At 43.1% G+C, this 14,606-nt stretch overlaps 1 protein-coding gene across 3 annotated transcripts in view; it reads right to left on the reverse strand.

The window, feature by feature from the left end:
- Window positions 1–11,701, reverse strand: part of ABCA1 (ATP binding cassette subfamily A member 1) — an 81,458-nt gene extending 69,757 nt beyond the window's left edge. For all 3 annotated transcript variants that reach the window (XM_085317776.1, XM_085317767.1, XM_085317784.1), the window contains exons 1-4: window positions 11,562–11,701; window positions 6,562–6,655; window positions 2,767–2,908; window positions 1,709–1,827 (exon numbers count right to left, since the gene is read on the reverse strand). In XM_085317776.1, the coding sequence (XP_085173902.1) occupies window positions 1,709–1,827; window positions 2,767–2,908; window positions 6,562–6,655; window positions 11,562–11,627 (421 nt within the window). In that variant the 5' untranslated portion in view covers window positions 11,628–11,701. The remainder of the gene's footprint in view (window positions 1–1,708; window positions 1,828–2,766; window positions 2,909–6,561; window positions 6,656–11,561) is intronic.
- Between the last annotated feature and the right edge of the window lie 2,905 nt (window positions 11,702–14,606).

The following is a 14,606-nucleotide window of genomic DNA, read 5'->3' on the forward strand; positions in this document are numbered from 1 at the left end:
CTTAAAACTCTCCTTGAGCAGTAAGGTCAAGGCTTGGCTCATTTGGGGCATTTCCATCATCTGTCTCTGTGCAAAGGACTCAACACTTTCTCTCCCCCTTAAAACTACTGCAGACTTAGGCAAAACGATGACAGTACCACTTAGTAGTTCTCAGAGTAAAGAGAGGGATGTGTCTATATATAGTCACAGTGAAAAGGATGTTGAGCCCAACCAGCAAGGAAGAATGTCCTTTTATATAACAAAAAGTGGCATCTAATGCTGAGAACAGGCACGAGACAGCACTAATACCTGCAGATCCAATCACATCTCGAGTCTGCATAGCCCTGAAGGGGAGAAAGCAGGGTTATATATCCAAGAAAAACCCTCTGCACAGTTCTTCTGTACACGTGTATCCATCATGCACCTGCCAACCTGTCAGTAATAATACATATTGTTTCAGAATGACCTCTGATGCACTAGGCAACATTGGGAAGGCAGTAAAGATACTGTCTCTGCCTTTAAGGGTGCACAGTCCACTTCAGACATGTGAAATTCACATCACTTCAGGTCAAATATCTTCTTTACTGGAGCCTACCTGAGTAATGATTAGATGGAGAGCTGGAAGCACCACAGCTGTAAAATTAGGGGTTTTCTGATAAAGATGGAACTTCCACAAAGTGCTAGAATATCACCCATTCTCCAGGGCTCCACTCACGTAGAGTGGATAAAGGCTGTAGGTGAAGACATCTGACGGCTCTGCTCTCTGCTCTGCAAGTATTACTTTTTAAACCATTAGCTTCTTATCACTTCCAACAGAAACAAGGCAGCACCAGCACAGCTGCCAAGAGCAATAATCTTTCAGAGAAGAGTACCCCAAAAACCTTAGAGACAGACTTTGCAATAACAAGARAACATATAACTGAGTACAGCTGTTTGAAGGCTCAACTCCGCTGCAAGTTTCCTGTGTGATATCACACAAATCACATCAACAGCACAGGGCAGGAAGGCACATTAACCTTCCCCACATGAGCCAGAAAAATGGAAGGATTGTCAGTTATTGCAGCAAAAAGGGCTGTGCAAGCCCTAAAGACACAGAACATTTCTTTTCAAACCTGCCATTCAAACTCCTGCTGGACAACAAGAGAGAAATAAAGTATCCTAAATGAAACAGTTAGAGGGGAAACTGAAAACCGAGAAAGGAAATGAAGACTTCATCGTCAGATAATAATCAGCTTTGCATTTGTACACTTCAGGCTAACATCAGCTCTTCCGCATCCGCAGTCTTTGAGCATACATCCTCTTGGAGCTTGAGCCGTAGCGGGAAGTGAATTCTAGCCACACTGGGTAGATCATTTATTTCTCTGACATGTTAGCAGAGTAATTAGTATTTTCCACTTACACACTCTACTTAGACTCCTTTGAGAAAGTCAGTATTGTAACTCATGGCAGCAGACTGAAGACTGTAATTTCATGTCCAAAATAGCTGCTATTCTTGGCATTACAGACCCTCCCCTTTCCCTTACACCCGAAATATAAAAAGAGCATAAAGCTCGAACCTTGCAGAGGCTTAAATGATTTCTGCAGGACTGGAAGAGTGTTGATAAGCAGCTGACGATAGCCGTGCACTTTCCCATTGTCATACACTTTGGAAAATTACATGCACACGTGCAATTAACCAGAGCAGGAAACTCTTGCCAAATGTGCAAGGCACTTTTTGCTATTCCTTTACCTGAGCCAGACTTCCCCAACTTCCGCAGTTTGCCCAGGATCTTCTGGACATCTTTTATGCTTGTGTCCTGCTGGCTGTACAACAGTAACCTCTTGGCATCTGAGAACAGGCGGGAAACACTGTGGGAAGGGGAAAAAAAACAACAAAAAGAAAAAGCAGTTATCAGCCCTGTAAGCCAGCATCCACTGATAGTTTTACATCCCAATTCCAAACATCCTTCAGGGATGCCACTGCCCTCTTCAGAACAGTTGGTCTTTTGTTCAGTGACCACCACCACGGGGCAATCTAAGGAGCCTAATAAAAGATGACTTCTAATGCAAGGTCAAAGTTGCACTGCGAATTTCCAAGTATTTGAAAGTAGTTACTTAAGACTGGGGTGGAGACTGCCTCCTGCTGCTTGTAAACAGCTTCCTCTTAGAAGTACAGTGATTTAAATATGTCCTTGCCCCTTCAAAATGCCTTTCCAAGTTGCAGACATTTCATTTTGCTTTAAGCCTAACAGTGCCAGACTGCATGAATGCAGTGAGCAAAGCAGGGTATATGGAAAATGGTCATAAATGGAGCTTCCTGCAACATATCAGCCAGTGATAAATCACAGGAATGTCACAGAAAATCCCCCAGAGCTAGCTCTTAGACAGTCTCTCACTATGTATTGTACATCTCAGAGCCTTATTAGGGAAATAGGGCTTCAATTTTTCCCTGGGGAACACTGCTGAAGCTTCTCCTTTTTGTGGGCCAAATGCTAACTCTCAGTAAGGGATGGATGGCCCTCGACCAGGCAAAGCTCTTCACTCACCAAGAGCTTCAYCTGCTTGAACTCAAGAATGCCTCACATGGTTTGCTCAATCATCTGCTCAACAGAAGATTGGTTGCTGACCACCTCCTCCTTGCGAGCCCCTCTGAATTTGGTAGCAGAACTTGGGACTTTGGAAAGCCATAAACAGAAACAGCAAAACCCTCAGTAATGTGGGGTTTAACTACTAAGCAGTGACTTCTAAATACCCCTTTCCCATCTGTTTCTCTAAGAGCAGTGATGAAGAAACAGCAGGCAGACTCACATGGAGGCATTGAAGTTTCCGACAACACCAGGAGACTCCCCAGGAGTTGGGTAGCGGAAGCAGGGGTTGTTGGCATTGCAGATGATCCCCTGTATCCAAGGCAATGTTCCCGCTGAAGGCATGGCTTTGTTTGGGAAGTGACCTGAAACAGAAACATAAGAACAAAACATGGAAGACAGAGGAACAAGATATAAGTCACAGTCTGGGTTCTGAAGACATATAGTATTTCCATTCAATACTTTCCGTTTTCAAAGTTCTCTCAACTCCATTGTATGCAGTATAACCACCAGCAAAAGGGACAACGATCGTGGGGTGCCTACCCGGGGCTACTTGAGGTAGGAATGTCATTGCTCTCCCACAACAATTTCGTTTACAAACAATCCTAAAGCTTCCAGGAGTTCCTAAAACATTTAGGCTCCCATCTGCCAATTTCAAGTCCTTTTACTGAAATCCCAGCCTTGCTATTTAAGATCTACTTAAGTTTCACCTCAGAGTTTGTACTCTGTCTTCCAAAATTTGCTGAAGTGCTAACACAGTAACATCAACTATTCATGACAGCTTTGTACCAGCACTCCTCTAAGATATTTTTGAATTCCCTGCCCTCCAAAGAGAAGGGCAGAATGACTTCCTTCATATCACCCTGTAACTTAAAGATAAGCTGTGACTGCTTTCTGTGCATGAATTAGCTTTTCACCTCTACTTTAGGAGGAAAAAAAAAAAACAAAAAAAACAAAAACCAACTTCTCTTCAATAAAGTTTACATAAAGCAACTACTCAATGATTTATGAGGCTACCTCCATGGTAATAACAGGCACCAAATTCAGCATAGGAAGAGAGTTTGCAAATGGTTGATTTCCCACAATGCTTGTTAAAATAAGTGGGTGAGGAGAGGATAGAGAGCTTATTAGTCCTCCTGGGCAAAAGTCAAGAACTCTATCCAGGAAAAAGATGCAGGAAACGAGGACTCACTCTTTCTAGTACCCAGGGGACTACTTGTTCCTAGGGTGACTTTGTGTGTATATGTTTTCTTTTTCCTCTTTTCTTTTTTTTTAAAATGGACCTCACTGGGTTTTTGTTTCACATTTACTTTTTTGGGGGGAGGTGGGGTGGAGGAAGAGAGTAAATCCTATCTATGACATGTAGATTCCTCTCCTGAAATTTCTCAGAGAGAAAGCATCATCTCTCTCTTTCTCTCCCTCCACTGTACCTTCTATTTTATATGAATAAGAAATCCAAGAAACAACAATTAAAGACAATATGAAAAGAGGAAGAGCACACAATAGAACTCATGGCAACATTCTATATACAGTGAAATGCTTAGTGGTAGTTTTTCATAGAGGAAAGCAGGAATCATCCATCTAAGACAGCTGAGTCACATAGAAAACACAGTAAGGCACACCCTTTTCAGCAACATTCCTGCAAACATCTAGCTCTTCAGTAGAATTTAAAGTAACTTTTTGTTGGATTGTTCTTTTTTTGAAAACAAAGTGCAATTGTCACCACAATGGCAAAAAGTCAAGCCCTACAATATACATGCCACAATCTTGCTCAGCAGCTCCAAGACATATTCTCTGGCTGCGTATGGCAAAAGCCAAGTAACTATCACTTAGGAGTCAGCAAGATTTTCCCCTAGTGTTTTCAGAAAAAGGTTCAAACTAGGCCAGGCTGTTACAAATGAAAATCCTGAGTGGAAAGTCTGAGCCCAAGAAATAGCCCAATTCTTGTTTAGGTGGTTCTTTCCCTCAAACAGAAAGATGCAACTCGAACTCGTATCAGAGTATTTTAAAAATTATACCAATAAAATATTGAMGCTTTCTGGAGGTTATAAAATACTCACATGCTTGCATGCTGCTCATTTATTCCTATAATCAGACACCACCTGTGAGTCATTTCATAACAGCATACAGCACTGCTATGACAGGTAACAATGCTGTTTCCCTAAAGGCATCCATAGGATCGCTACACAGTTCACGATAAACTAAAGGTTTCTTTCCATCATCCCCACTCACAAATTCAGATTTTATATATACATATATATATATATATATACACACACACATTATATGTGTATGTATGTGTATGTGTATACACACACACACATATATAAAATGTCATTGGTCTATATCTGTCAGCCAATGAGTAGATAAAACAATCTAGATTTAAATGAAAGAATTTAGTTACCTGCTCTCAGAAGCTATTAGATAAAGGGAAAAGAACTGACCATAAAAAACAAATTAAAAAGTTACCATATGCTACTCCACATTTTTTGGTGCTGACACAGGGAAAAGATGGACAAAACACTAGCAAATATAAATGGATAAAAGGATAAAGAGCTGCAGGTGAAAGAAGACCCAACTAAAATCCTGCTTATGACACCAGAGTAGYAGAGGAAAGGATTTATGAGGAAGATGATGGCTAGCATGACTTGTCTAAACAGCTCTGAGACAAGGCAGCTCTTGCTGGGTTTCAGTTTATAGGAGCACTCCCACAGCTGGGGAAAATTACTGTTGAGGCTCTACGTATATTTATGCCAGCTGAGCAGATGGCTTAATGCTCCATTTGCTTCTCTCCAGTTTCATGTTCATATTGCAGGTTTTTCTCCTAACACCACTGTAAGGCTGAATCAGAAAAGACAATTCAGATGTCTTGCAGCAAAGTATCAGATTTAACTTAGGGAAACTTCCATTGCCTGCCAAGTACTATAGAAAGTTAAGCACCAACTGGGACCAGCAGTATCTGTAGCAAAGTTTAGTGAGAAACTGCAAGCGTAACACTCAAGTTCTGTAAAGACCCCTGCCAGCTTGAAGGCCTAGAGAGCAACGTAGAGTGCCCCAGACACTACAAAGAATTGCAGGGTCAGTGCTGTAGAGCTAATTCTTTACCCATTTTAAGAATGAAATGCCTCAGAGTGCCCTCCAGAATCATGTTGTGCTGACCCTTAACCCTTACCTTGCAATAATCAGGTAAAGGAAAGATAAACAAAGAGCTCTTCCAGAGTCAGCTAATTGCAGTACGAGGTTGCCACCAATCACCATAAGACACTGGGTATTGCTAATAAACAAGCCATGCTTCCCAAAGCAAATGGCAAGCAATGTAGAGGCCTAAAGATAGCCCTTTGCAGTGTAAGGAATAACTCTTTGAAAGAAAAACAGAAATGTGTCCATTTATGATCTAAAGAGAAAAGTAAACTGTTTTTCCTCACCAATGTATGACTGCTGAATCAACTGAATGCAAGGGCTGACACAGTGTACAGTTAAAAAGAATTGAATTTCTTTTGTATTCTCTAGTGTGTGCATTACATTAACCCACATTACTACTGTCTGGAAATGAGATTCCTTCCTTACTGATCTGAATATCACTTTCTTTTTCTGCTAAGTCACATGCAGATAAAGAATGAGAAACAAGGCTTAGGTTCTGTTGTGGGTTCTGCAGACTGGTTCTGCAGACTTGCCACACTTCCACAGCAAATTCTTGGCTAAGTGATTATAAATGTAATAATAATAATGTATAATACACTGCATATAAAATACATGCTTTATACACATTATGAATGTATTACAGACATATAAACTGAWTGCAACAGAAACAGCAGTGTACAGTGCTGGAGCAATATGAACCTCTCAGAACATGCTGCAGTCCCCAAGGTGGAAGGAAAAGAACCACTAAAACTTCCCTGGAGATTTCTAACAGAGGTATGGAACCATTAGTCCTGCTATTTGTTTCTTGCCAGTTGCAATATAAACCCTTTAACCATGATAAACCATGCAGGGTGCAGCTGCTAYGTTCGATACTTACATTCATGCTGTTCATAGGGCGGATATGAAAGTCTTACAGAGATCAGGATGAAGAAGATAAAAAGAGGCCAAGCGACTTCGATCAGCAGCTGAAACTGGAAACAACAATGACAAAGTATTAAGATGTCATAGTTAAAACACAGGACAAAATAGAGATTCCAATACAATCCACTTGTAAGCCAGGAGGGATTTTGTGAGCATTGTCTCATGTCCCCTTGCCCATGCACTCCACGACCAAGAAGTCTGGACAAGTTCACAGGATACCCTGCTAAGAATTACAGGGCACTTCTTGCTGATACGTGCAATTTAAAGTACTAAACTGGATGTACTTGAGAGAGGTTATTTGGGGGTCAGTCTGTTGTTTGAAGGACAGAAAACCCCCCCCGCCTTCTAACGTATCTTCCAGTAATTTGGTAGATTTTGGCCTCATTTTACACTTAGCTGTGAAATGCTTGCACCCCATCATCCTAGTATTAAACCACTGAACTTCTATACTAACGTCAAAGATGAAAATTGTGCCAGTGCACAGCTATGCTATATTTTTTATTTCACTGCTGTGGGAGCATCTTGGCATGATGAGAGCAGAGCTATTAAGGTTAAGCTTACACCTCAATATTGCTTGCACCTAGTAAGATGCCTGTGTCACTCCTCCAAGCCAGTGGGATTGGACCTGTGCCCTCCTGGAGGATATAACCCCACACACACTAATATGTCTTCATACCTTACAGCAGTAGCAACTAAAGTGAGGCTTTTGACATTCAACAGATGGTCCTGCATACAAACACGGAGCAGAAAATTCTAAGACTCAGGATAATCACATACTGTAAAAAAATGGTATGTTGAAATATATGCCACTGGACCCAGCAGAGGAAACCATCTAGGATGCATTCTTACAGATACAGCTCAGCTGGATGTCAGCCTTCAAGGGTAACTGGATCCAAAAGAATGAAAATAAAGCATCACAGCCTCATAGGCACTTCTGGTAACAGCACTGGGCTCTACAGGAAGAGTTTGGGGTACTGTTTCCCACCTGTTACATTCATGAACATGTTTTACCACTCTTGGATAAGAACCACCAAGATGCCTCAGTAACATCTGACCTCCATTTTTACAATAAGCAGTCCTGCAGCAGACACATGAGGCCTCTAACGGTGATGACCTGCTTTCTTCAGCACTATGTTGAACAGAGATCTGGCTCCCAGGGTCCAGGGATCTCAGAGGTCAGCCCTGACAGTTATCTACGCCTTCCCTCTCCAGGACTCCCTAGATGGAAGAATAGAGTAGCAGGATGCTTCTGCCTCCCGAGGAAGAGATGGGCAACTGTGAAAGAGGATAAGCTATTCCCAGTAACAGTATCAGTAGGGATGATGGGGCATATGTAGCTGGCCCCATTGCCAAAGCAGCGCTGGCTGGGTCTATGCAGGCTTCCCAGGGTGACCAAAGCATCCAGGCAGCTTCTGTCACTCCTACAGCTACAGCTGCAACAGAGTCAGAAGAGAAACACTGTCCTCCTAGCCCTGTCTTTGCTTGCTCAGAGAAACATCTGCTCCAGGCATGGCCCGAGCTCACTTAGCAGGTATGCAGTAATGCCTAAATAGCCCCGCTGGAGAAAGGGGAACCTGGCCAACTGCACGCATAGCTCTTCTACTGCATGCCCAATTACAGTAATCGCACGATCAAGCAGGTAACCACACGTGGCCCATGTGTATGATGTTCCTGGGTCCATACCTATGCACAAGCACCCAACATCTAACTTTCCAGACTGACAGGCTAGGGGAGGAGACACAAAGGAGGGACTTTTTTTGGAGAGGCCACGTTGTGAGTCTGCAGCTGCAATCTGCTGCATTATGGCTGCTACTGATATGCTACTCTGCGATACAGCCTGGCTGTTGCTGAAACGGGGGCTTACATAGGGTCAAACTTAATGCGTCAGTGAAATTTAAGTAGAGAGTTTGGACTCCTCAGCTAACCTCTAGTTCTATTCAACCAGAAATGAATCCTCTTCCTTTCCTAAAGTTCAGTAAGCTCCTTCSCCCTACTGTTTCCTGACCTTTGTGTGACAGTAATTACACCAGTGCTTTTCAACCATTGTAGCCTTTCCAGAGGACAGAGAGATACTGCAAGTAGATAATATGCCTCACCCAAGTTCATACTAACTAGATACTGGAAACCACRTCTCCTCATCCGCTGCTTTGCGCTGTAAATACTAGACCAGCCTGGTAAACACTGATACGAAACTTCAGAACTTGGAAGTCCTCTGTTGTCCCCATCAGGGATTCAAGGAGAAACCTGCCAACTGCATATGGTGGCACCTGGCTCTGAATAACCTACTCATAATTTTGCTGAGGCTAGTCCCAGAAGCATGCCCAATTTATACCAGCTGGCTGCCGATGCAGGATACCATTCAATGTTGAGACCCACAGTGTTGACAAGAAATCTGTTGAGCAAGAACTAACCAGTCTACCGCTCCCATCTCACTGCCAACCACCCTTCCCAGCTTTACTGTCTGGGTGCGATGCAGGGAGCCACCAGCAGCTCCTGCCTGATTTGTCCCTCCATGTGAGATGGCTTCCCTTTTGCCTTACAGCAGGGAGATGCACTTAATGAGAGGAGCTAAACCAGAACAGAGCATTTTTACACCACTCTGATCCATGAACATGATTTTTCTTCCCTACTCTCCCCTCATACTTGCCTTCCCCCCACTCCAAAGAGTGGCTAAATACATTTGTGCTGTTGGAAGTTATCCAGTACAAAGTTATGCTTGAATTGCCCACGTCAGGCTGAGCTTTGAACCCAGTTTTCGCAATGCAGCTCAAACTCACAGCAGGTGAGGAGAGGGTTCAGTGGGAAGCAAATGCTAGCCCACAGCTCTCATGAGAAAAAGAACAAGGATCAAGCAATTTCTGGGCTACATCTTTAGTAGGTACAAATGAGATGGAACCACCTCTAGCGCACTTAGCCAAAGGACACTGGTCTCCAAACAGCAAGGCAAATTAATAAATGAGTGCGCAGCCATGATAACAGCATGTCAAGAAGAGATATTTCACTGCTTCCTTGCCATTTTTTGTTAAATAGCCTTCCCTTGCTGACACTCYAGCTGAAGTCCAAATTAGAACCACTAGTAAGACAGAAACCCCACAAAACAAAACAAAAAAATCTGTCTTGAGGTTTTCATTGTGAATTGACTAACAGTTTCTGAATGGATTATTAGCACTTTCTTTCATACCTTATGGGCTACTTGATCGGAAACTGATACAGAAGCTGCCAGAACGTATTAGGAAATAGCTAAGCAGATCCAAGAACACAACAAAATACAAGCCAGAAGGTGTTTTGCACCAACAGATGCACTCTGCCTACTGCATTTTTTTGGCTTTGCTACATGATCTGAATGTGCCTCTGTTAGCCAGCCAGCTAGCCTACAGTTACCTTCATAAGACACGTCACTAGACGTGAAGAGGCTAGATCCATGCCTCTTCAACTAACCTTTCAGACTTGATGCATTAATTTGAGAAGGCTCAGCCACAGAAGGTGTCTCTTCCTCTCTAAAGACTATAAAACTTCACAACTCCTCTAACATCTCCAGTTTGAACCACTTTAAGCACTGGCCCAGTGGTTCCAACCACGTCCTCTGTTTACTGAAGTCGGTTTGGAAGAGGACTAGAGTAAAATCCCTAGCAGTAAGGACAGAAGAAACTTTCTCCAGCTTCAGGAACTTACGTTATTTAACTGAAAACAGCCTATCCTTTCACGAGCTGTAGCCAGTTTTGGGACTACTCCCCAGCTCCACTGTAAGAATAGACTAAATCCAGCTCTGCATTCACCAGACGTAAGTCCTGTAAGCCCCAGACATTTGAGCAAAGACTTCAAAGACACAGTTTCCATCTCCACGGATGAACATGATAGCCACCTCTACCTTGTGACTGAGTTTCTAAAACGACCCAGGCCCAGACACCTTGGCAAACACTCTGACATTTGCAGGATTCAGAAAGCTTATCAGACAGACAGCTTTTCACTCACCACTCATGTTCCCTTCACATTCCCTCCTCATACCTCCTCAAGGTCAGATCTAATAGGACAGCTCCTCTCCACATGCCTGCTCTACAGAGCACGCCCTCATCCAACACAGTCATCCCCTAAAATCCCTGAGAAAATGGCACATACTCCCTGGCTTTTAGCTGTCTGCTGGAGGTACAGTATCTTGAAAGGTCTCTTTAACGCAAAGACAAGTGAAACCTCTGATGTCTTAAGAAAAATGTGCTGACCTCACGCTCCTGTTCCTTTGCCACCACACAGATTCACATTGCATAGTCAGCCCTAGCTGCGTATTTTCCCATACTGGTGATAGGTGGTGAGGCTAGCGCTGAAACTAATCAGAACGTATCTTGGTAGYACAACATCAGTTACATGAATTCATCTCCTTGTTAATACTAGAATTTGTCTCATGTCAGTCACTTAAACTATACCGCCTGTTGTAAAGTTACACAACAGGCTTGGGCTTCTCTCCCTGATTAAAGAGACTGAAAATGCTTGCTCTGACAGATGTCCCAACACTGCTGGCATTAGGAAATGGCAAAGTTTCATTACTGCTGTTGCAGCTTACAGTATTTAAAGCTTTTGGACCCAAGCTCACATTTGCAGTCCAGTGATGCCTCACATGAGGAGCACAGCAGGTCACGGCACAGGTTCACTCACTGAGCACAGCAGGCATGCACCCTCCCTGCCTGGTCTGACAAGTACTAGAGAGTTTGAAGGCTCTGATGTTGTCTCACGCTGGGAGTCCTGACTGAAGTCCTGAGCACCTCCAAGCCCTCTAACTTTCAGCCCACCTGCAGCTCAGCAGGACTTGCATCAGGTCCCTCCAAAAGGCTGAAGGAGACCAGCTGTTCTCCTAGGGACCACTAGATGCAAGGCCTGAAGGCCTTTTCCCCATTTGTCTTAGACAGTAAGTTACAAGGCTACAACTTGGACAAAACAAACAGAAAAACACTGGCTAATACTTACAGTCTGTCTTCTTCTGTAGGTGAAGTTTTTCCACAGCAGTAGTCCCAGCTGTGTCCAGAAAGCCATCTTTCTTCAAAGTCTAGCAGCTCCCTTTGTGCAGCAGCAGTGGCAGCACACAGCAGGGACACTGTGGCTGGGCATTAACTAGAASGCAAAAGTTGAAAAGGAAAAAGTGTCAGAAAAGAAAAGGCAACAAGCCATACAGAAGGACAGAGGCAGAGCCTGCCTCTGTGCCCCCAGGTAGCCTCCCTTGGCATTCTCCAGCTCTGCTTTCTTACACCACTTACACCTGCTCCAACTGAGTCCTGACGGTCTGAGCAAGCCCAGACTATTACCTCAAAGCTCTGAGGCACAAAAGAATGAAACAATTTGCAGCACAACAATTTCCCACCTTCCTGCCTAAAAAAAATCCAAGAGCAAAAACKATTCAGAAGAGAAAAAAAATGGTTTGAAAGCTTGGTTTAGAGACTCTCTCAAACAGGCTGTACCACGCAATTCATCCTAAACTTTTTTTTAAGCTTCTTTCCATATTTACTTTTACAATAGTGAAAAACCTACTGCAAAATTAGGAGTGCCTTCATTTTGAGGTCAGATCAGCATCACTGCTTGTAGAAGAAAATACTATGCATTTAACAAGGGAGAGAGAAAAATGTGCATCTCCTTGAAGGCAAGTGGCTAAGTATTATCCTGCAGCTGTTCGTATCTGGATAAAGTGAATGGAAAATTGCTGTAGAATCACTGCCAAGCCTTGCAGCAACTTGGTCTCCAAAGTTGTTGTGACCAGGGTGTATTCAGTATGCACCTTGTAAGAGTACGAGAAAGTGAAAAGGGTTGAAAAACACATTCGTTTCCTTGGGGCTATTAATACCCTTGTGTAGGCTTCAGTACACATAGGAAGATTCACTCCAGTGAAAAGGTGTGAATTCASACTACGTGAAACTTAAATCCCACTTTTCCACAATTAACTTCACATAGTTTGATTCACTTTCGCATTTAAGCCACTTCAGATTAAGAGTATTTGTTCTGAATAGCAGTGTCTACCAAGAAACTTAACTAATCCACATCAAATTATTTGATTTATGTTCATGAATACCCTTTGACAGGCTTAGTGTTGATAGGACAGCTAGCCAGTCCAAAGACATGAAGAGATAGCAACAGAGTCGCTTTAACATCTGTTAAACTGGGAACACACATGCTTTTGATTCTAGTGTCCCACATACCAGTATCCTAATCCTGTGATTCAACATTGCATGCCTGATTGCAGGCTGAATTTAAAACATTTCCAAAATTCATAAACACACTAGGCACATAAGATTTATTCAGGAAACACTCTGACAAGATCTACAATAAAGTAAGACTAGATAAAGGGCAATTCTGGATGTAAACTTTGAGTTAACGAACATTCACATCACAAATCTGTAAGTCTTTTCTAAAACTAAATTCCATCATTACAATGTCTTACAGATTAAAAATACTTCTATCTAATCMTATAGGTCTCATTTACAAAATACTTCTCTAACCTGACTAACAACAATTAAAGCCATTATGCTGAGTACCACGGATAATTATACCATAGTATCACAACAGGAMAACAGTGCTTCTTAATGTCAGCACAGAGAAGCAGAGAACAGCAGCAGATGCCTACAAAATCTTACAAGCCAAGCCTCGTGTCGCTAYTCGGGTAGCTGAGCACACAGTCAGCATGGGCTCACTCGCTCTTGCTAGGCACTGCGAGACTTCAAAGTGACCTCTGCCTGCAGATGCTCCTCTTCAGAGAGGGGTACGTGGCTGACTCACAGGAGTGCCCTCCTCACCCTGCCCCATGATCTCCCCATGTTGGAGCACCCTGTCGCTAACACATTCCAGCTGCGAGCACATCTGGCAGATAGCAAATCCCCAGACATCCTGAAAGCAAGGCACTTGACAGACTGGCAGCACGTCCACAGGGGTAGAAACTTGTCCTTTGCAGACAACGTCAAAGGACAAACTCCACTTCAGAGGACTGCGCACGCACACTTACAGACCTGAYGTGCACCCACTGCTGCCAGGTTATGGAGGGTGGCAGCATCTCCTCTGTATATCYGTATTGAATTTCTAAAGCTGTTATTAACATATAACCCAGAGAAGAAACTAAGCAGAGAATGCTACCACCCCTTTTAAAGGGGTGGTACAACATCTCCTTTATAAGCACCACGAAGTAGTTGGGAGCATTACTCACTGCACTTTAGTGCAAGAGACGCAGACACTCTGTAACCACTAACTTGGTGGAAAAGTCCTTCATAAAGCACCAGATGAATTGCTCATTTCAAGTATTTTCTGTAAGAATACCAGCTTGTGAGTSACAGACCTGAATCTGCTTTGCTCTATTCAGTGTGCCCCAAAAAAAGAAAATAAACCTTTCTCCCAGAAAGTCCACTCCTGCAGCCACAAGAGAAGCTCAGCATGAAGGAGTAAAGGACTGGAAGGRACCATCAATCCTCTTCTGTTGTAGGTTATCATGCAGTGGATATTAACTTCAGAAGGGTGCTCAGAGCACCTATTCCATACCCCACTACCACCTCAATACTGCCAAAAATTCTGCAAMAAGATACTTCCCAATCCTTTCCAGCATTTACAGCAGAAGACCCAAAACCACAAGTGTAAGGTGTGCAGGAAGACAGCATGAGGGATCCTGGGGAATGCAAGAAACCTTAGGCATTCTCAGTGAAAATATATCCAACTCCATTGCTTTAATACCCRGCACAGAGGCAGAATAAAATTTGGAGCAGTCTGCAGGATGCTCAAGATACTCACACAGCAGCTGGTTCAATCCACTTTGGTGAAAATCTAGATTTTGGCCCCTCAGTTAAAAGCAGTCTCCAGGATCCAAAAATAGAGAAACACTGTTTTACAGAGGTTGTAGAGTTCATACTGCACTAGCACTTTGTAGTGAGATAAGGATGTAGGCATCTGATCACTTATCACACTTCAGCTGAGGAGTGGAAACTTGTAGAACTAGGAAGACTTGGTTGTGATTATCTGCCTGAATTCCAGCTCTCCAGAGTT

Source organism: Rhea americana, unplaced genomic scaffold (genome assembly GCF_003343005.1).
Source record: "Rhea americana isolate MKP2758 unplaced genomic scaffold, rheAme1 scaffold_115, whole genome shotgun sequence".
Classification (NCBI taxonomy): Eukaryota; Metazoa; Chordata; class Aves; order Rheiformes; family Rheidae; genus Rhea; species Rhea americana.